The sequence below is a fragment of the Erpetoichthys calabaricus genome, chromosome 13, assembly GCF_900747795.2.
Source record: "Erpetoichthys calabaricus chromosome 13, fErpCal1.3, whole genome shotgun sequence".
In the NCBI taxonomy this organism is placed as follows: domain Eukaryota; kingdom Metazoa; phylum Chordata; class Cladistia; order Polypteriformes; family Polypteridae; genus Erpetoichthys; species Erpetoichthys calabaricus.
The window spans coordinates 131260377-131284391 of NC_041406.2; the positions used below are offsets into that span (position 1 = coordinate 131260377).

Consider the following 24015-nt stretch of genomic DNA (forward strand, 5'->3'; position numbering starts at 1 on the left):
GTAAGTATCAAACAGATAGATTGATCAATAGACAGAATGAATTTTATTTGTTCCCAGGGGAAAATTTCACTTTTTTTTCTCCACACACACTCATGCACACTTTCTCTGGTCTGCAAACACCAGAATGACTAAAATGTTAGAAAATTAAAAAGAAAAAAATTTCTGACTTGGCTATGGAATGAAGAAGCCACATTAGTGTTTCCTAGCACACTTCTGCTGAATGATTTGTTGGCCGAATGTACTCAGTGCTAGTGTGTCAGAGAGAGGATGTGTAGCATTGTTCATAATGGCATTCAATTTTATTTTAATTCTTTCTTTTGCTACTACCTCCAGGGGGTCCAGAGTGCATTCCATAACTGAGCCTGCCCTTTTAAATAGCTTGTTGATTCGCTGGGCCACTCTTGAAGTGATGTTATCAGCCCAGCATGCTGTAGTGTAGGAAATCAAACTAGTCATCACAAAGTTGTAGAAGATATAAAAAAGTTCACTACTTACATTAAAGGAACACTATCTCCTAAGAAAAAATACCCTGTCCTGCCCTTTCTTATATAGCTCCTCTGCATTATAAGACCAGTCCAACTTGTCACTGATGTGAACCCCCGAGTACCCCATAGGAGATCACCACCTCTACAACAACTCCCTGAATAGTAGTCAGACACAGATGCTCTTTGATGCAGGGAAAGTCAATACCCAGTTCCTTGGGTTTTCTAATGTTAAACTGCAGACATTCTTTCTGCACCAAAATCAAGGTCCTCCACCCGACTCCTATACTCTGTCTCATACTCCTTATCAATACACCCCATAAGTATAGAATCATCTGAGAAGTTCTGCAAGTGACACGACCTGGTGATATATTTATAGTCTAAGGTGTACAGAGTAATGAGAAAAGCAGACAGAACTGTTTCTTGTGGTGGTCCAGTGTTGCTCACATCCATATCAGAAACACAGTCCTTAAGTTTCACAAACTGCAGTCTGACTGACAGAGAGTCCATTATGCAGGACACCACAGGCTCATCCACCAGTATATGTATGATCTTTGCTCTGAGGGTGTTGTTGCTCTGAAGGTGTTGATGGAGAAGTATAGAGAAGGCCAGAAGGAGTTGCACTGTGTCTCTGTGGACCTGGAGAAAGCATATGACAGGGTGCTTCGGGAGGAGCTGTGCTATTGTATGAGTAAGTCAGGAGTGGCAGAGAAGTATGTAAGAGTTTTACAAGATATGTACGAAGGAAGTGTGACAGTGGTGATGTCTGCGATAGGAATGATGGATGCATTCAAGATGGAGGTGGGATTACATCTGGGATTGGCTCTTATCCCTTTGCAATGGTGATGGACAGGATGACAGATGAGATTAGACAAAAGTCCCCTTGGATTATAATGTTTGCTGAATGAAGGTCAGTAGGAACAAGACAGAATACATATTTGTGAATGAGAGTAAGGTCAGTGAAACGATGAGGATGCAGGGAGTAGAATTAGCAAAGGTGGATGAGTTTAAATACTTGGGATCAACAGTACAGAGTAACGGGGATTGTGGAAGAGAAGTGAAAAAGAGTGTGCAGGCAGGGTGGAATGGGCCCCGGATCGACTTCTTGGTCTAATTTTCACGCATTTCACAGAGCTTCCAGGGGAGCTCAGCCCACCTTAGGGGGCCCCTGGACCCCCCTTTCGCCTAGGGCCCCATAATACCTAAGACCGGGCCTGCAAACAACGAGAATAAAGCAGAAATGTCAACTTTATTCTTGTCATAAGCGTCAAGATTAAAGTCAACATGTCATTACACTGTTACACAGTTCCCAGGTACATTACATAGTATTGAAAAAATAAAACAAGTACAACTTGGCTTCCAGTATTATCCAGTAGTATAGAAACAGTATTTACACATTTGAACATACAGTAATGGTCTACATCCGACTTTTTAAATCCAAAGTATCTCCAGACAACAGACGTGACTCCTTTTTCCAACAAAAGTTCTTCTGTGTCATCATGTTCAACTTTATCGTCTGCTACACATTCAGTTTCGGAATGTTCTCTGTCCATTTTCACCACGCAACACCTCCACTAACACATGTACTCCATTGCATGTGTTTAGCGGTGTAGCAGTGAAAAAGGTCCCCCTTATCACTAGAATTACCAGAGCCTACGAAAAAACTTGTAGATCCGTCCCACCTTAAATCGCTTCACACTTCTCCATCAGCGTCTTTTGTCCTGTATATGTGTTGATAAGCAGCAAGCAGCCTACTATCACATCCCCCACCGCCACACAGTTTTCTCAGCTCAGATCTGTTTACCTGCGTCTCAGTTGCTTGGAGTTGTATAGAGTGAGAAGTCAAGCAAAATGACACCTTTTATAAATACTATATCGTTATTTGGAACACATGCATTTCGTGTGTGTTCCGTGTCTACAATGATCTATGTAAACACATCGTTAAAACAAACGTTTTTCATGTTTTAGTAATAATTGACAAAATGTAGACATGAAGTTTATAATGTGTGAAGCCTAAAGTATACTTCATGTTAAACAGTTTCTCGCTGCGCCACTTTCCGAACGTTGTTTAGGCAATTTAATCTGGTGTTGCGGTATAAGAAAAATCCATATCATAACAAAAATAAAAAACGGTTTTCAGAATGAACTGGTATACCACCCAGCACTACGTTCAACTGTATAAGTAACTTAAAGAATGAAACAAGATAAATAAGCTTTAAACAGAACTTTTCTTTTCTATACCAATTTTTTCTCTATTTCTGTGTGAACTGTTTCACTTTGAATTTTTACTAAAGCTCTGTGGAATCATTTCAATGCGTCAAGCTATCGTCAAATCCCATTTTGCAAACTAGAGCTGCTGAATTTTAGTAATTTTGGGTAAACGCAGCTATAGTGTATGTGGCATAAATTATTCAGATGTGCACAAAGCAGATTGGGCAGCAGCAAGAAACTCTGAGGTGGACTATACTTACAGCACACATAAAACCTGAATGCATGATTGACACATATCAGGCAGGTAGCATAGATCAGGTAGAGAGAAATTCAATATGTTTGCTCCAGCTCTGTAATGTCATCCTGCCCTTGCAAAGCATCATAGGGCATTGGGGAAAAAAAAGTTTCCTTAATCCGACTGCACAACAAATTCTCTGGAAAAAATGGCGAACTCTGCAAATTCGCTGCAAAAAAGGATTTGGCAAATTGTGCTGATCAATACTACTTGGGTGGGTAATTGTTAACTAAGTTTCTTCTGATAGACCATTAACATAATTACACAGTGGCGTTAGCAAGACAGCCCTTCACCTTTTGCCACATACTTTTACATTGCCTTAAGCAAAATTTGTTTATATTTTTTCTCCTCATCAAGCATCATACAATACGACAGAATAAAGCAAAAAAAAAAGATATTAATAATGTTTGCAAATATATTAAAAATAAAAAACTGAAATATTCCATTAGACTAGTTAGGGTCAAGAGAAATCTGAATGGAGCAAAGAACAGAGATATCCTTAATGAAAACCTGCTCCAGAGCCCACAGGACCTCAGAATTAGGCAGTAGGCTCACCTGCCAAAAAGGTCAGTGACCCTAAGCCCAAAACAAATACAACACAGTAGTGACTTAGGGACAACTTTGTGAATGTACTTGAGACTGGATCTGACTTTAACCCAATCAAACATCTCTGGAGAGACTGTCCACGGACAGTCTCCATGCAACCTGACAAGGTTTGATAGGATCTGCAGAAAAGAATGACTGAAAATCCTCGGGTTTGTAGTAGGGCTGGGCAATATTTCGAGATTTTAAAATATACCGGGATATAAATAGAGTGTGAAATGGATTGAGGCAGTATTGTTTATATTGAGTTCAAATAAAGTTTTGGTTTAATCTTGTAGAAAGCCTTTTTTGCTTATCCCTCACTGCCTTTACTGGGACCTGTTCTAAACAACAGCTAGAGCTTATAAACTCACTGCTTCTCAGTTATAGTAAGAAGATTCTATATCTTGCTAACTTATAGGGGGAAAAGACTATACCATTGTCTAGGACTATGGAAGAAATTATATTCTATTCAAATAAAGCAAACATTAATATAAGTTTAACTCAAAACTTTAACTTTCTAAGATTGGCTCTTACAGTAGGTATTCTCCAATGCACACACAAAAAGAAACACACACACACCCCACCAAGGCATGGGTTCATAGATGGGATATATTATTAGTGTTTTAGCACTTTGCCCAAATAAATATGTTTTTAAGTGAACTACAGTATCATGATAGTCAATTTTTAATCACTTAAAACTTTATCTTCACTCTTTAAGCCATTTACCAAGGTTAAGCCTACAAGGAGCGCAAGGCTCAAGAAAACATAGCAAAAATGATTACCAGAGCATGTTAACTCTATAGCACTGCAAAGTTAGGATCTTGGTAGGAGTAAAGGAAGTATTAACAATTATCATAAAAAATTAAGTTTGTAACTTTACCTTGTTTCCAGTCTCTTGAGAAATTTCTTCAGCTGAATTCTGCAATACGTCAATTTTTCTAGAAAGAAGAAGCAATGTGTCACATTTTTCCTGTTGTTATTTAACAAAAACATCTGACACTTGAACTTAATATAAAACTAATACATACAGTACTGTGCAAAAGTTTTAGGCAGGTGTGAAAAAATGCTGTAAACAAAGAATGCTTTCACAAATATAAATAATGATTGTTTATTGTTATCAATTTACAAAATGCAAAGTGAGCAAACAAAAGAAAAATCTAAATCAAATCAATATTTGGTGTTACTACCTTTTGTCTTCAAACCAGCATCAGTTCTTATAGGTACACTTGCACAAAGTCATGGATTTTGTAGGATTATAGTCAGGTGTATGATCAACCAATTATACCAGACAGGTGCTAATGATCATCAATGTCACACGTAGGTTGAAACACAGTCATTAACTGAAACAGAAACAGCTGTGTAGGAGGCTTAAAACTGGGTGAGGAACAGCCAAACTCTGCTATCAAGGTGAGGTTGTGGAAGACAGTTTCATGTCATGGCAAGATTGAGCACAGCAACAAGACACAAGGTAGTTATACTGCATCAGCAAGGTCTCTCCCAGACAAAGATTTCAAAGCAGACTGGGGTTTCAAGATGTGCTGTTCAAGCTCTTTTGAAGAAGCACAAAGAAACGGGCAACGTTGAGGATCGTAGGTGCAGTGGTCGGCCAAGGAAACTTAGTGCAGCAGATGAAAGACACATCAAGCTTATTACCCTTCGAAATCGGAAGATGTCCAGCAGTGCCATCAGCTCAGAACTGGCAGAAACCAGTGGGACCCAGGTACACCCATCTACTGTCCGGAGAAGTCTGCCCAGAAGTGGTCTTCATGGAAGAGCTGCAGCCAAAAAGCCATACCTCCGACGTGGAAACAAGGCCAAGCGACTCAAGTATGAACGAAAACATAGGAACTGGGTTGCAGAAAAATGGCAGCAGGTGCTCTGGACTGAGGAGTCAAAATTTGAAATATTTGGCTGTAGCAGAAGGCAGTTTGTTCGTGGAAGGGCTGGAGAGCGGTACAATAATGAGTGTCTGCAGGAAACAGTGAAGCATGGTGGAGGTTCCTTGAACGTTTGGGGCTGCATTTCTGCAAATGGAGTTGGAGATTTGGTCAGGATTAATGGTGTTCTCAATGCTGAGAAATACAGGCAGATACTTATCCATTATGCAATACCATCAGAGAGGCGTATGACTGGCCCCAAATTTATTCTGCAGCAGGACAACGACCCCAAACATACAGCCAAAGTCATTAAGAACTATCTTCAGCGTAAAGAAGAACAAGAAGTCCTGGAAGTGATGGCATGGCCCCCACAGAGCCCTGATCTCAACTTCATCGAGTGTGTCTGGGATTACATGAAGAGACAAAAGGAGGTGAGGAAATCTACATCCACAGAAGATCTGTGTTTCGTTCTCCAAGATGTTTAGAACAACCTACCAGCCGAGTTCCTTCAAAAACTGTGCAAGTGTACCTAGATGCCTGATGCTGTTTTGAAGGCAAAGGGTGGCTACACCAAATATTGATTTGATTTAGATTTCTCTTTTGTTCATTCGCTGCATTTTGTTGATTGATGAAAATAAATGATTAACACTTCCATTTTTGAAAACATTCTTTGTTTACAGCATTTTTTCACACCTGCCTAAAACATTTGCACAGTACTGTATTTAATAAGACATCAGCAGGAACTGTTCCCCCATGGGGCACCACTCCATTGCAAGGCACGCACAACCAAATGGAAGGAAAGCTCAACACTGTTAAAATCTGAAGAGATCTGTTCAGCCACAAGCCTTACAACACTGAACAAGTGAAAAAATATAAAACGAAAACAAAAAATTGTCTGATTGTGCTCTGCAGCATGTCATTGACAAATTCAGAACCTTGGAGACAGATTTAGCAGCATCTAGTATGGCAATCTTAGATTAAGAAACAAAGAGCTCACCTACTAGACAGGCAAGAAGCTTCCTCTGCAGCCAGAGTTGACTGTGCAATATCAATTCTACATTGTCCTGCTCAGACCCCTGGCCAAGTCAGCTTTATCACCATTCCTATTCATGATTATGATGATGGTGGCAAAATCTTAGAGTTTTAGCAAAACTACCAGTGGTCCAAGCCCAGGTCACTTCTGCTATTCAAGCAGACTTTACAGTTAGCAACCACTTTGAGCTTCTCTGCTCTCTTATCTTGCTAGCCAATTTTGTTGATTTTCTCATTATTGGAGTTGAAATAGTGCACAACCTAAGGCTTAACTAATGGTCGATGATATCATCCATCACAGATTGGCTGAACACATTGTTCATGTCAATAAAAATTGTTGATTGGCCCCATGCATTTGCGGAAATTTCCTCTAAGTGCCAGACTGCAACTTTTTTTTTTTTTATTTATCTTGTCCATCTCACAAGAAAGCTGCCAGGAGCTCATATTCACAACAGGAGTCGTATGAGATTCCTGTGTTATGCTAGTTCAAAAAAAAGGAGTGTGCTGTAGCTAAGGCAAGGCAGCCTGATCAGTGCGTCACCCACAATGCTTAAATGGGAAGAACACAGGTATAGTCAGAGTGCCCCCAATTTCTTGCTACTTTCATCACTTTTTTAGGTAGCTCACCATCCTTTAAATAATCACTAACTGTGGCCACACAAGTTGGACTTCAATTGTGACTTTGGCAGGTTTTCCCCTTTTAAAGGGTCCCCTGAAACCATATCATGTAATATTGTGGGTGCAATGCACTAATGCAATTACAATAATTTTCATTCACCATCTTTTTCCTAACCCGCGTATCCTGGGCTGGGTCACGAGACAGCCAGATCCTATCCTTGTGGTTTTATATATTTTACATAACTTATGCAGAGAATTTTGGGTGCCAGAAAATGAAACTGGCAGTGTGGTGGTGCTTGTTTGGTCTTACGGGCAGTACTTGAAGAGGTCCCATGCCAGCAGTGCTCAAAACTTCAAGGAGAACCCCAACCTTCAATCAAATGTTAGTGTATCACGGCGTTCACAGATTCACAAAGACCAAAAATATATGATAAAATACTCATGCTCTGACCTCCATGGGGGAAGCTCCCATTCTGTTACTTAAAAGTAGTAATGAATTGGGAGGAGGAACAAGATGCTGACTCAACAGAGTACTGTCATTAATTTCTTTCCACTTCAAACACTGTTAGTAGGCAAATAGGAATGTAATTGTACTGCGTACACAAAATAATAAATCTGAAATAAATTGATTCACTATACTATATTAAAGAAGTGCCTTTCATTTTATAAAAACGCCAGCGCCATTGTTCTTCTTGCATGCAAATTGTAATTGCTAGCCAAGTGTTATGCAAATTTTGCAGCATGCCAATGGCACACATGATAAGAAAAGGCAAAATATACACTATGGCCAAGCCACTATGATCCACAAGAAAGTACAATTTTTTCTATAATGCACATGGAGTCGCTTTTTTGTTCAGAAGATGGCAGAAAGAAAACAACTGAGGACACAATATTTGAGTGAGTAAAATTAATTATTAACTTCTATTGTTGTTCTGTTATTGTTCTATTGGTGTTGATCCTGCCTTGTACCTTATGATTGCTTCACTTTAGAAAGCAATTTGATGTGGCAAACTAATATATACAGTGCATCCAGAAAGTATTCACAGCACATCACTTTTTCCACATTTTGTTATGTTACAGCCTTATTACAAAATGGATTAAATTCATTTTTTACCTCAGAATTCTGCACACAACACCCCATAATGACAACATGAAAAAAATTTTAAGATTTTTGCAAATTTATTAAAAATAAAAAAACTGAGAAATCACATGTACATAAGTATTCACAGCCTTTGCTCAATACTTTGTCGATGCACCTTTGGCAGCAATTACAGCCTCAAGTCTTTTTGAATATGATGCCACAAGCTTGGCACACCTATCCTTGGCCAGTTTCGCCCATTCCTCTTTGCAGCACCTCTCAAGCTCCATCAGGTTGGATGGGAAGCGTTGGTGCACAGCCATTTTAAGATCTCTCCAGAGATGTTCAATCGGATTCAAGTCTGGGCTCTGGCTGGGCCACTCAAGGACATTCACAGAGTTGTCCTGAAGCTACTCCTTTGATATCTTGGCTGTGTGCTTAGGGTCGTTGTCCTACTGAAAGATGAACTGTCGCCCCAGTCTGAGGTCAAGAGCGCTCTGGAGCATGTTTTCATCCAGAATGTCTCTGTACATTGCTGCAGTCATCTTTCCCTTTATCCCCGACTAGTCTCCCAGTTCCTGCCACTGAAAAACATCCTCACGGCATGATGCTGCCACCACCATGCTTCACTGTAGGGATAGTGCCAGGTTTCCTCCAAACGTGACGCCTGGCATTCACACCAAAGTGTTCAATCTTTGTCTCATCAGACCAGAGAATTTTCTCTCATGGTCTGAGAGTCCTTCAGGTGCCTTTTGGCAAACTCCAGGTGGGCTGCCATGTGCCTTTTACTAAGGAGTGGCTTCCATCTGGCCACTCTACCATACAGGCTTGATTGGTGGATTGCTGCAGAGATGGTTGTCCTTCTGGAAGGTTCTCCTCTCTCCACAGAGGACCTCTGGAGCTCTGACAGAGTGACCATCGGGTTCTTGGTCACCTCCCTGACTAAGGCCATTCTCCCCCGATCGCTCAGTTTAGATGGCTGGCCAGCTCTAGGAAGAGTCCTGGTGGTTTCGAACTTCTTCCACTTACGGATGATGGAGGCCACTGTGCTCAATGGGACCTTCAAAGCAGCAGAAATTTTTCTGTAACCTTCCCCAGATATGTGCCGCGAGACAATCCTGTCTCGGAGGTCTACAGACAATTCCTTTGACTTCATGCTTGCTTTGTGCTCTGACATGAACTGTCAACTGTGGGACCTTATATAGACAGGTGTGTGCCTTTCCAAATCATGTCCAATCAACTGAATTTACCACAGGTGGACTCCAATTAAGCTGCAGAAACATCTCAAGGATGATCAGGGGAAACAGGATGCACCTGAGCTCAATTTTGAGCTTCACGGCAAAGGCTATGAATGCTTATGTACATGTGCTCTCTCAATTTTTTTATTTTTAATAAATTTGCAAAAACATCAAGTAAACTTTTTTCACATTGTCATTATGGGGTGTTGTGTGTAGAATTCTGAGGAAAAAAATGAATTTAATCCATTTTGGAATAAGGCTGTAACATAACAAAATGTGGAAAAAGTGATGCGCTGTGAATATTTTCCGGATGCACTGTACAATGACTTAAGAAATAATTTTGACTTAAAGGTAAGTTTGGTTATTTTCTACAGCCAAACATTTGTGTTCTGCTTCCCAGGTGCTTGAGCAGCCCAATCAGTACCAAGAAACTTAAGAAATAGACTTTTGGTACAATAGTACTGAAGTCAACGATATCCAATGGCACCTGTCAGAAGTTTAAACCATGAAAGTAAGGAGCCGTACTGCAAGAACCATCATTTCTAGACTGTTGCCTATGCAGAGATTCAGGGTCATTAGGCCAAGAAGACAGCGGGAGTCAAGGAGGCTTGGGATGGAGGGCCCCAGCGTGAGCACCCTGGCTATTGGGGACCTAAGTCTTAGTCTGGCTGGGGAGCTGTATGTAGCCAGGAGATGAAAGGTTACTGGACCTGTTTGGAAGGTAACTGCCCCTGCTGAAAGGGGCTACAGTTGCAATGCCCGTAAGAGAGAAGCAAGGGAGCCACCAGTTAGAAGGAAGAAGACACTGGGTAATTAAAACAGGGACTGTTTCCAGTCTGTTGGATTTTAACCTCATTTTAAAGGATTTATTTATTTTGGATTTTAACTTCAACTTTTATCACCTCACTTTTATGGATTATTTATTAACTTTGAGCACTGCACTATTTATTTGGTCACTGTTTTTTTTTTATTTTTAATAAAAGCACTTTTGCACTTTACACCTTCCCCTTGTCGCAAGTGTGTTTTGTTCCCATTTGCACAGCTCATCCGGTTACATTACCAACAGAGTTGGGTTCAAGAGGCTCCCAAAACTGGAAGAGGAAGCATGGATCAGGACTCGCACCATCACAAGTGGAAAACCATAAGACTGGTACAAGATTAGAACATTACAACAATCTTCACCAGAACAAGCCATTCAGTCCAACAAGCTTACCAATCCGATTCACCTAATTTCTCATGAATAATGTTAAGTCAAGCATTGATGGAACCTAAAGTCCTTCTCCCTACCACACTATATGGTAACTTATGCCATGTCTCGATGGTTTTCCACTTAAAGAAAAACGTCCTAACATTTGGGTGAAATACACCCTTGACCAGTTTACATCTATGTCCCTGTGTTTTTGATGAAGAGTCTATTGTAAAGTATACGGAATCCAGTGTACGAATTCCTTTTATAGTTTTAAACAATTAAATAATATCACCTCTTAAGTCACCGTTTACATAAACTAAAAAGGTTCAAACCTTAAATCTTTCCAAATCGCTTATACCTCTTAATCCTGAAATCAGCCTAGTCACTCATCTCTGTATTTTCTCTAATGCTCCTATGGTCGTCTTTATAATATGTAAATCAAAATGGCAAACAGCACTCTAGATGAGGCCTCACCAGCATATTGTACAACCTAAGCATAACCTTCCTTTACTTGTTCTCCACATATTAAGCTACAGTATATAACCAAACACCTTCTTAATCCCTTCTGTACACAGTCAGGATACAGACAGTTAAGTGTTCATGAACATTTCTAGGTCCTTTTCATAAGATGTACTTTCATGTTTACATACCTCATTATCTGCTCAAATCTATGTACAATACTTTACATGTATTTACATTAATTTCACCTGCCACAAATATGCCCAAGTTTGGATGCTGTTCAGGTCCATTTGTAATGGATCAGGTTTTATCATGACTAATGCGTTTTCAATTCTGCTCTTCAATTTAACAAACTGGATAAAACTGGACTGCAGAATTGGCGGTCTGTGCTTAACTATGCAATTTTTTCCAAAGTGAACAATGACAACCACCCCTGGACTACCTAAGACCCTATCCACCTTTCCAGTGGGGTCTCCCACATGTGCATCAGGAAGGTAACACACCGTACAAGACTCACAGTCTCTGGAGAAAACCTCACTTTAAATCTGCCTAATAACAATGCTCACTTCTGTCACTACCTCAATATTTCAGGTGGCTGGTTTTCAAATACCTGTTTGAGCTCCTAAATCCCCACTAACTACCTCAGATTCCTTAGTGTCATCTTGCAGCTCATAAAGGTCCTGAAAATAGTCGGAAACTTCAAATTATGGGGCTGATGGCCCTATACAGTGTACATCTATACCTTGTACTCATGCCTGACTTCCCCCTACACCACTTTAGGGCCACACAATATTTCCCTAGATGTCACCTGGATAAGATCCACCTATTCTTAAGTACAATGAAGGCCAGCTACTTTGTATGCTTCAAGTTCAGAGGCCCTGAGCACCAAGGATTGAATTAATAATAATACATTTTATGTATTTATCACCTCTCCCATATTAATTAGTATCTCCCGCATACAGACCTCCTGGAGGTAGACCACGTTAAGCAAAACTTCCAAAAGGTCTAACATTCAATAAGACTAGCATTACACTGGTATTATGTTTAGAATTCAGACTGTGGACTGTTTAAATCCTATCCTGAGTAAAAAAAAAAAAAAAAAAAAAAAAAAAAAATTATACATAAGCAATGGACTTTGAGAGGTTACATTTAAAATGTTCATTCATCCATGATGAGAAGTCATAGATGCAGTTGGAGGAGATCTTGGCTAATACGTCCTGGGTGAATGAAATAAAGTTTTGTGTGGTATCGGCATAGGGGTGGTAGATGAAGCCATGACATGAAATGAAGGAGGAAAGGCAGACAGAAAGAGAGCCCATCACTAATCCTTGAGGTATACCTTTTGAGTGTTTCCAAAGAAAAAAAGACAGCATTAGAACACAACACACATAACTATATTTTCTTCTGTCTTTATCCAGGATCTGTTTATTAATGGTTAACAGTACCAAAAGCTGAGGAAAGGTCAATAAAGGATAACGTCATAAAAAAAGAAAGCAGCGGCAGAGTTAAGAGCATTTGTACCAGAAAGCAGAGTGATCTTAGTAGATATCTGTTGTGGAAACAGGATTTTGGAGACAGTTCTCCTTAAATCATCTGTGAAATGGCCAAAGTCATTGACAGAAATGCCAGAAGGGAGAAAGAAAAGCAAATCTCAAAACTAATGGACCCAATAGATGATTTCTAAAGAATGCAGATTGTTGAGCCATCTTCAGTTTTGCAGAAAAACAACCTGTGCTCAGTGTGGACTTGGAATGTACTATTTTAGGATATTGGGAATCTTGGAAGTGAGAAGCAAGGGAAAGTCATCAGGTGAAATTTACAAAGGCCTGGGAACAGCAGATGTGCTCATGACAGATTTGATGTTAGAGAAGGGGAAACTAAAATTCCTTTCTGAAAATTCATTGATATCAATGGAAAAAAACTAATTGCTGAAAAGAGAGATGAGGGGAAAGGAAGGAACACCAATCTTCCCAAGAGAAATTATACAATTTCTTCTCATGCCAAGCACTTTCATCTATAAACAACAAAGTAGAGGTTAGGAAGGGCTGAGAAGGTAAAGTACTAGATCAACCAAACCAAAAAAAAGAGATAGAGCTCTAAGAGTTAAATGAAGAAAACTATAAAAACACTGCAAGCACCCTGCAGAAAGGAATGCAGAAAGAACAGAAATAGTAAAGGTGAGAGAACACAGTTAAGAAAGATTACATCTAGGTTTAACAATAGAAGGTAGGGAAAGAAGAGTTGGCAGAAAAGCAAATTAAATAGTTCCCTGGGTTATTTAAAGTAATGATGGATACAATGAGAGTACAGTAATCCCTCCTCCATCGCGGGGGTTGCGTTCCAGAGCCACCCGCGAAATAAGACGATCCGCGAAGTAGAAACCATATGTTTATATGGTTATTTTTATATTGTCATGCTTGGGTCACAGATTTGCGCAGAAACACAGGAGGTTGTAGAGAGACATGAACTTTATTCAAACACTGCAAACAAATATTTGTCTCTTTTTCAAAAGTTTAAACTGTGCTCCATGACAAGACAGAGATGACAGTTCTGTCTCACAATTAAAAGAATGCAAACATATCTTCCTCTTCAAAGGAAACAGAGAGGAAAGCAAAAGCTGTTTGGCTTTTAAGTATGCGAAGCACCGCCGGTACAAAGCTGTTGAAGGCGGCAGCTCACACCCCCTCCGTCAGGAGCAGGGGGAGAGAGAGAGAGAGAAAAACAAAGTCAAAAATCAATACGTGCCCTTTGAGCTTTTAAGTATACAGAAGGTTGCAACGTGAAGATAATCTTTCAGCATTTTTAGACGAGGGTCCGTATCGTCTAGGTGTGCGAACAGCCCCCCTGCTCACACCCCCTACGTCAGGATCAGAGAAAGCGCAAGAGAGAGAAAGAGAAAAGTAAGTTGGGTAGCTTCTCAGCCATCTGCCAATAGCGTCCCTTGTATGAAATCAACTGGGCAAACCAACTGAGGAAGCATGTACCAGAAATTAAAAGACCCATTGTCCTCAGAAATCCGCGAACCAGCAAAAAATCCACGATATATATTTAAATATGCTTACATATAAAATCTGCGATAGAGTGAAGCCGCAAAAGGCGAAGCGTGATACAGCGAGGGATCACTGTAAAGGCAAAATTGTGTGAAACTTAGATCAAGCTGATCACCTGAGGGAGTCTGAGAAAATGAAGAGAAACATATGGAAAAGGAGAAAAGAAAAAAAGATACTAGTTGACTAGAGAGACTCAACATGAAATGCTTAAGTCTTGTAAAAAGAAGACAGAATTCAAAACTAAGGAGACTGGGGAAAAAAACAAGCTCATCCAGGACGATTATACATCACAACAACAAGCAGACAGTAAGGAAACATTTCTTAAATGGCAATTCAAATAAAAAAATAAATAAAACAGATTTTTGCCAAGATAAGGAATAGAAAATACATTGAATGACCCATGAATGAGAAGAATAAAGAGACAAGCAGCTTGCTTTCTTGAAAGAGGGCCGACCGTGCCACAATCCACTACAAATTAAAAGAGGAAGCAAAATTAAATTAGAAGAAATCTACTTGCAAGGGATGTGAGCTCAGTAGCATGAGGAAAAGACACGAATTGTAAAAGAAAACATTGTAACTATGAATATGAATTCTACTCTCTAAAGGCAAAGCAAGAAAAAAAAAAACATTGTATGACATACAGTCTGCAACTATAAAAATCAGACATACAATGTGAAAGTACACAGTTCACCTCCTTCTCTTTAACTACATCAATATGTGTATTAATAGAATCCACACCAACTGGACCCTTCAGTACAAGGAGAAGCTCTGCGGTGCAATCCACATTTTAAAAGTGAAAGGGCTGCTTTTTCCCATTGAATTTAAAGCTGTCCATTTCACAGATACCACTGTAGTTGTGCAGTCAAAACTATAAGTAGGCTATTTCTGCAAGTGACGCTTGAATACAAAATGGCAACCTGAAAAACCTTGTAGTTTTTGTAATGCCCAAATTACCAAAAGGTAAATCAAGCTACAGATCTTACACATTTTGCTGTTGGTTTGGATTTGAATAATGTTTAATTAGTAGTACTCTGAGTATAGGAAAGACACCATATAAATAAAATGTATTATTATAGGTATGATTCATTCTGAGTGTCCTGCTACTTGTGTGTCTCTTCCCATGGTTTTGTATAAACATGGACAATGTACACAATGCACAAATACACTGTTCAAGGCCAGGAATCAAGACTATGCGGATCATGTGACAAACTATTAGTTAACATATATGAACTAATAAAAATAATAATAATAATAATAATAAAAGGAGTAAACATAGAAGTAAGAGTCCCATAGTATTACAGTATGTACTGTAGACGAGACAAACCTGAAGTAAATGGTCCTTAAAATTCTAGTTTACCTGTATTTGTGAACTTCAAAAGTTAAAAACAATTTGCTAAATTAATAAAACTAGATCGGAAAGATGAGGAAATGTGTTCTACTTTATTTACACTTCATTATAATTACTTAAGAACAATAAAACACACTAAGAAATTTTGAACAGCAGGCCCTGAGTTGCTCTAACTGACTAATAGATTGACAGATAACTCACCTACTGGCAATTACGCACTGTGCACCCAAACTGGACAGGGTCTTAGTCATTCTCTTTCCCAAACCAGTGCCTCCACCTGTGATAAATGCCACCTTATTCTTAAATGTATTCGGTGGCAACATGATTTCTTCAACAGGTTTAAAAAAACTTGCAGCCTGGTGGTCTCCTGACTGGGATAAAACCTTCACACCAGTTCTGAAATTCTTAAACAGACCAAACGAAAAGAGTGTAAAGATTGACACAATTCCACGTTTCTTTTGCCAAATGTTTAAAGATTTTTTTACATTATTAGATATAAGACCTTTTCACATAAAAAAGCCCTTTTAACTGTGAAATAATTAGGACTTCGTGAATAATAAACCACTCTGGTTGGCGCCGAACAGTAATAAAATTGAATAATCCAATTTAAAGAGAATCACACTTTCAAAAGAAATATCATAAAAAATAAAGCTACAGTTCTGAAAAAGTAATACTTCCACGCATTAAACCTCAGTAACAGCCGCCCTCTTTCTATTTTATTATTATTATTACCACACGTATATTAACTTCACTTTGTCTGGTACAAATCTTGTAGTCGATATTTAACCCACTTCCTATTGTCCATAAGACTTGAAAGTTTGCACACTTTCTCACTTCCGATGGCAAAACATGAATCAATAATCAGTTTCACTAATTGATCATATGAAAATTTAATTTCATAATTAACATGGATTAATTGAAGAATAGATCGATTTCACCAATAGATGGCGCTAGTTATTTTTTACTTTTTAGTACACTTTTTAACTTTATATAAGCGTGGTTTTTAAAAAGCATTTATATATATATATATTTGCAATCACTTCTATGCTCAAACAGAAATGTTAGTAAAAATCTGCAACTACTAAGCTCGAGACACTAACATTTTATCATTTATTATTCTGCATACTTCAGAAATAAATGTAATAAAATGTTACTCTACCCGAATCGGAGAAAACATGCCAACTGTCCTGCGTGCATCTGCAAATAACACATTCATAACCTTCACGCTACGCAACGCAGCCATAACTTCAATGTTGCCAATGAACCACAAGTCCAAAGGTAGATTGTAACTCGACAAGTCAAAAACTTTGAAGGTTTGTGACACACTCTTTCAGGACCAACAAAATCACCATAGACATCACACAGTTAGTTAGAGTGGCTATGGTTTCCATAGATGGTCTCGCCCAGGAGTGGTACGCTCTGCATTGTGGGTAAGAGTCTCATTGACACTCATTGACAACAGCACGCATATACTAGTTATGGGCGGAGTGAAGCCTGACAAAGCACAGAAACATTTCAATCATTTGTGTCGAAAATCGTTCAAAAGCATTCAATATGCCTCCTAGCCATTTTCATTAACGTTTCACAAACTTATGATCAACTTCAACGACGTCTGTTAAAACTGTATTGCTTTTACTTTTTCGCTGCTACTGACTGGCAACGAAGAGAAGGGTTGCCAGTGTCTGATGTCTAAATATATATATATATATATATATATATATATATATATATATATATATATATATATATATATATATATATATATCACGCCGTAAAGCAGAATGTACTATACGATAGCAAGAGTTAAACAAAATAACACGCCTCACTCTTGGGTCCCCGGGTCTGTCAATGAATATTCACTTTTACACTGTATCGTTATTATTGCTCCGGTTATTAGTATTATAATTAACCCTCATCTTTTCATGAGATCACATTTAATAGCCCGACGTTTGGGGTCCCTCGGCCCTAATGTTGTAGTTTAAAAAAAAACAAATTGAAAACGAACCATGTTATTTATCCTTAAATGTTTTCTTTGTTCTGACTTAAAACGGAGTAGACGGAAAATAAAGGTTTATCCCTGTGCTTTGCCATAATATAGGTAAGCAAATTTGAGATAGAAAAGATGAAATCCTTAAATCACAGGTATTATTATTCGATCAAGTATTGAGATATTTCATTTATTAATATTTTGTGGAGCACAAAAGTAACGAGTTCGCTACGAAGAAGAAAAGACTGAGGTGGTTACTTTTCAAATTCTGAGCGTTGTGCAAGCCCGAGTTCGATCCGAATTAAAAGGTCACTGAAATTAATAACAATAAAAAAAACGATCAGGAGTGAAATCTTTATAACCAATTTAAACTAAATAATTCTGAGAGATAATGTGGAGGGATCGCATAAGAGATCTGTTCGGGAATCATCCCCACTTTGAATCGCCATCAAAATGCGATGACAAATTGCGGAAGGCAGCTCGCGTATTTACATTAATCCATGTTCTGTTCATTGCCATTTGACGTCCATGAATCCCATCATTGAATAAGGTGATAACAAACCCACTGTGGTAGATCAGGTTGAGTTTGCTCTGCTGCACCAAACATTCAAAACTGTCAATCCAGAGCACATCAAGAGTGGCTGAGAGGCATGGCGCAGATCAGTCACCTGTACACTGTCACAATGACCGACACACGCGGGACACTCCAAGGTGAGCGTTGCATGTATCAAGTAATCCACACTCCGTAGTTGAAATCTACTGTACTGTGTATGTAAAGTGTAATGTGAATAAAAGTACGTGCTGCATAATTAATTACAATTGTCTTTCAAACAGAAACAGCAGCCACTGTAGACGGCTTTGTGGTAAAAAGAGAACCCGGCGATTTTTACGGAGGTCGACATTAAACATCCTCTTGAGTGCTGAGGGAACAAAAAGCAGAGGGATAAACTCATCTGGACCTGCTGTCGAAAAAGCATTTGCCTTTACCAGCAGCATCCCTCCCTCGTTAACAAATTGTTTAAGGTCCGGATAGGCGATCAGTAAATAGTTGTCTTAGTCACAGCACAGTACAATAATAAAACATTGGTTAATGAAGCGTGAAGCGCGGTTCAAAGCACCGAGCAGACATGCTCACTGGTTACTGAACTGTCAAGGCGGTCAGCAGACGTGAGCAGTTAAAGGAGGTTTTGTGAAGCCTCAGCAAACTCGAAGGCATTGACCTCTATATTTTTGAGAGTCTATCTAATACTTAACTCTCTAGTTATATTTTGTAATTTGTATGGACACTGCACACTTCAGTTGATATAGTTAAGTGACGGCCTGAAACGACAATTCAGGTAGACAGAATTCATTATTGTTATTGTGGATTGCTGTGATTTCCTTTGTCTGATACATAGTGTCAAAGATATATTGTCATATATCAACTTTATATATATATAAAAAGATTAGGTAAATCGTGCAACGCTTAATTTTCTTCAAAACCGTACGTCATATAGTATACATCTATAAATATAATTTTTTCGTCTTCATTAGGAGAATACAACAACGATACTCTTGTGTTAATTAACCAATTAAATGTGCATATGTCAAACAGCATATATTGTCTACGTCCGCTGCGGTAAGAACAGTAGTAGTAATTCAGTTGTGTGGAGCTTGTTAATTACCCCGATTAGGTGCCTCAATGGTATTGCATCTGTCTCTCTGTAATAACGCCAGAGGTTCGCGTCGTTGATCCTCCTCTTGTGAAAAGTTTTTTTTTCTATTCCTCCATTTAACAAAAAAATCTACATTGGACGGATAACGAGCGAATCAAGCTCTCGAGGGAAGGTTGGGCCACCGTAGTCGGTGGTGGGGGCACACGCCACTCATTATATTGTGTTTGTAAAGAGTTTCACTGTAAAACGTAATAAACTTCATATTTCAGTGTTTGGAGACCCTGGTGTCGTACTGAATTCGTATTGTAGAAAAACATAAACTACTGCCCAATATGCCTTTTCGTTGCCTTGTCTTTTCGTTTCTGATCGCTATACAGTACTTCTATCTTGGGACAATTCGGTATAAATAGTTTCAGCCAATCAGCGCCTTCTAAAAATGCGGAATGACAGCGTGAATCTTTATTGTAGCGGCGCGGCCTCTTCGTTTCATGTACTTATATTTAGTTAAAAGCCAAGCAAAATGACACCTTTTATTGGCTAACTAGAATGATTACAATATGCAAGCTTTCGAGGCAACTCAGGCCCCTTCTTCAGGCAAGATGTAATCTGAATGCCTGAAGAAGGGGCCTGAGTTGCCTCGAAAGCTTGCATATTGTAATCTTTCTAGTTAGCCAATAAAAGGTGTAATTTTGCTTGGCTTTTCTCTACATTCATAATGGCTAACACGGTACAACACCCTAGTACTACTTATATTTAGTTGTTAAGAGTATTTACTGTTAAGTGCTGATTTAGCTACCGTTTAGTACAACAGGTGGCTTACATAGCTCTTAACTCGATATTGAAATGCACACACAAGCCTCCTACATTATTTATTGAAATGCCTGTCCGTTTTAGGAAGTCGTAGTTTTTACTTGTTCTCGTTATTATGAATTATAATTTCTCAGTGTCACATATTATTCGTTACTACTCACGAGTCCCGCATCATTGAGATTCTGTTTTATATTCTATACATGTATATGCAAACTCTTTAAAATGAGCGTTAATTGAACTGACTATAGCAGACTTGTTATCATCTTAAAATGACTTTATTTATTTCATATTGACAATTAATCATAAGGTCAAAAATAAAGGAGGCTATGAGTTTGCATGGCCTGTGCTGTTTCTTTTTTTTTCGTGACATCTTGTCAGTAGAGAGTGCGTGACGTTAACAATGCATTCTGTCCCAAATGACAGCGCACACGCTTTTTGATATTTCCTAAAGGCCAATGTGTCTCAGTTTTCTCATTAAAATATTTTGACAATGTATTTTAATGAGAATTAACGACGAAGAGACGCTGACAAGGATTCCACGATTTGACAAATCTTCTGTTGGGAAACGAGTGTCCGGTGAACAGAGTTCATCCGTGGACAGTTGGACGATTACTTGTTGGGGTAACACAGTGCGCAAACTAGACTGCACCACTAAAGGTTGTATCCTCCATTTCATATTTTTAACGGGCTTTTAGAGTGTGGATTTTATGCTTTCCTTTTAAAAAAGGGAATGTTGTTCCTGATATTGTTAGATTTTTGTTTAGGTTCGTTTATCTTTTTAATGTACTTTATATTGTCTTGGTAATAGACGTTACTGTTACTTTTTCTGAAATTACTGTTCTGTCTATCATTGTGTATTTACTCACCGCCCAATTTAAAGAAACCTGTGTGTTATTATCGGTAAATTTCAAGAGTTCCCAGTCTGTTAATAAAACTGGGTGGCGTAGTCGGATATTTTAACGGTGTCTAGATTAGATTACCTGTAAGTGTGACCAGACACCTGTCACACATATAATAGTTAGGTTGCATTGTTTATAATTAACAAAACTCATCGTTTATCTGAAATGTTCTACTTTGTATTTTTACGTTTGGCAATGGAATGCTTCAGTATACAGTCGATTTATTTCACTTCTGAAGGTGTACATTGTCGGTATTCTCCATTGCATTTGCCCCCAGTGTAACGCGTGCTAGTGTAACTGAGGGGCGGCAGACCAGCTCACGTAATGGGAGACAAGGCACCTCCTTACCCTGATGCCCAGGCTCTTCTCATAAATATTCCCATCTTGTGCTTTTTCTCATTCCTGCCAGTTTACTATTATTATTACTGAACACGTATGTAGAGGAAATGTGTGTTTTATTGTATATATATGAAAGGAAGGACGGTAAAGCCTTGAATGAAACTCGGTGTTGATGCTTTGGGTAGCAAGACAGGTAAGGAGCAGAGAACGTTACAGTAAAGGGATTGTGTAACTGGAAGATGGTTTAAGAATACAGAAACGACAAAAGCTTAGTATTTCAATAACTATTTACATGAATGATTTAGCGGCACGGTGGTGCAGTGGGTAGCGCTGCTGCCTCGCAGTTCGGAGATCTGGGGACCTGGGTTCGGTTCCCGGGTCCTCCCTGCGTGGAGTTTGCATGTTCTCCCCGTGTCTGCGTGGGTTTCCTCCAGGCGCTCCGGTTTCCTCCCACATTCCAAAGACATGCAGGTTAGGTGGATTGGCGATTCTAAATTGGCCCTAGTGTGTGGGTGTGTTTGTGTGTGTCCTGCGGTGGGTTGGCACCCTGCCCAGGATTGTTTCCTGCCTTGTGCCCTGTGTTGGCTGGGATTGGCTCCAGTAGACCCCCGTGACCCTGTGTTCGGATTCAGCGGGTTGGAAAATGGATGGATGCTTCAGTTCGGAAGACTACTTATTTAGGTGTTTTTTTGAAAGTTTGGCTCCAGATGTGCTTATCCAGCTGTTCATTCTTGTCAGTACTTAAGTAATCTTCTTTTCAACATTTTTGTCTCATTAACGCAGAAATCCCGAGCCTTTCCCTAAATTGCAGAAGACGCTGTTGATGGCGCTGATTCTTTTTTAAAGACAGTTGTGATTATGCAGCACACGCTTTTACTCACATTGCTTTCTGGAAATTAGTAATACATATCAGCTACAGATCTCGGAATCACTGAACACTAAAAACGTTTAATGAGGTGTGCCTTGCGCATATACTGTTGTGATGACCAAGTCAGCTTTGGGGAAGCGTTTCTTAGCCTCTCTGATATGATCGACATGGGGTAGAATAGACTCAGGATTGTTATAATACGTGCTGCCGTACGCAACATATGCTCATCAATTTGTTACAGATTCTACGTGAACACGATTCCACACCAAGGAACGAGGTGACCCATGTAAATCGTTCATAATGTCTCCAAAATATATTTGTTAACTTACACACAAGTACTACATAACTGCTTTTTACAAAGTCCTTATTTTAACTTTAGGTAAGGACCATACGCGTTAGTCCCAATTAGGATTTGAACTCGCATCAGTACACCTTACCGATGCAGCAGGGCCAACTGCTTTCATACTTTGAGCCAATTAAATTCAGCAATATTCTCTCTTTCCATTTGTTCAGTTGCCCAGGTTTAATTAAGAACAAAGGTGTAATAAAAGCATGAACATTGCTAGTGATGTTATTTAGAGGCACATTTGAGTACACAAATTGGATGACAGGAATAAGCAAGAATATGGTGGTAGAGTAAAAGGTCACAGAACTGGGGGAAAAAACAAGGCAACAGGGGAATGCAGGATGAAAACATTAGGAAAAAGTCATAGATTCAAACTGAGTAAAAAACATTATACTGGTCAACCAAAATTTTGTCCCAAAGATTGTCATTGGTGTTCTAATCATGCTTTATAATGCTGATTCTAGAAATGAAGTCAGATTGTTTTCTATCATGCTTAGATTTCTTGTGACCTTCATATTTCCATCAATCAATTTCATAATGGTAAAAATATTAAATAAATGCAACTAGAAACACACAGATGAGAGAAGATGAGTCATGTATCTTAGAATAGATTTTCTTATTCCTAAATTTTCAGCCCCTACCAGGAGTCATCATCAGAGGAAAATAATTAGACATAAAGGAATCAAAGGCAATATATAGCAAATGAGGAAGGTGGGGTTAGGTGGGTGTAATAGGAGGGGTGTAATAATAAGGTGGGGTTCAGAGGGTGTTGGTCATGAAGTCTTATTTAATATGTGGATATTCTTCCTTTTAATTCTGAATATGCTGGATTTACAGTATGTCCAGGTGTCATTGCCCAGGCAAGTGGAGTCCCTGTATGCTGGATGACTCCTGCTGGACTTTTAAATTAGATGTTCTTGAGGAAAAATTCAACAAGAAATCAAAAACAATCACGTTTTAGAATATATGTCATTTTAATTAGCATGTAAAGATGCAATATTTTCAAATTTAAGTTGCACGTCTGTCACAAACCTTATCTAATAGAGAAATTCTAAAAAACGTTTTTGCATTCAAGACATCTTAAGATATTGGTGTTGCAAGACTTGAAACGTGTGTGTAATTTTTTTTATGGATATTGGAAGTGCCTACGATACTCCAGAGATGACAAGTTAGATTTTACGTTGAAGCTGGTCGTGCCTCCTTTAAAGGGAAACTAAAAACATGTGTCCTGCTTTTTTATTGAACCAGCAGGAGAAGACGATTCAGGGCTACGTTGCTTTGGTGTCTCTTCAGATGCTCTCCTGTTTAACAATTAATGTTTGCATTTACTCAAAGGGGATTAAACCCACAGCTAAATGAAACATTTCCTACTGTTGATCAACATGTGTCCTCTCAATTAAGTGCTGAAATTTAACTCTCAAGGCCATTACAGAAGCAAAGTGTTGCTAAACATCTTAAGGTATTGATGTTACGAGACTTGAAACACGTGTCTCATTTGTTTTTTTTAACGGATACTAGAAGTGCCTATGATACTCCAGGGATGCCAGGTTGGATTTCACATTGAAGCCAGTCATACCTCCTTTAAATGGAAACTAAAGAAAGTGGTCCTTCTGTTTCATTGAACCAGCAGGAGAAGACAATTCAGGGCT

At 38.9% G+C, this 24015-nt stretch overlaps 1 protein-coding gene across 2 annotated transcripts in view; it reads right to left on the reverse strand.

Annotated features, from left to right (window-relative positions):
- The window catches only part of decr1 (2,4-dienoyl CoA reductase 1, mitochondrial), a 49884-nt gene extending 33062 nt beyond the window's left edge, over window positions 1–16822 (reverse strand). The window contains exons 1-3 of one of the 2 annotated variants that reach the window (XM_028817772.2): window positions 16622–16822; window positions 15664–15866; window positions 4454–4511 (exon numbers count right to left, since the gene is read on the reverse strand). In XM_028817772.2, coding sequence (XP_028673605.2) covers window positions 4454–4511; window positions 15664–15866; window positions 16622–16705 — 345 coding nt within the window. In that variant the 5' untranslated portion in view covers window positions 16706–16822. The remainder of the gene's footprint in view (window positions 1–4453; window positions 4512–15663; window positions 15867–16621) is intronic. The other variant, XM_028817773.2, reaches the window with a different exon arrangement.
- Window positions 16823–24015: the final 7193 nt, after the last annotated feature.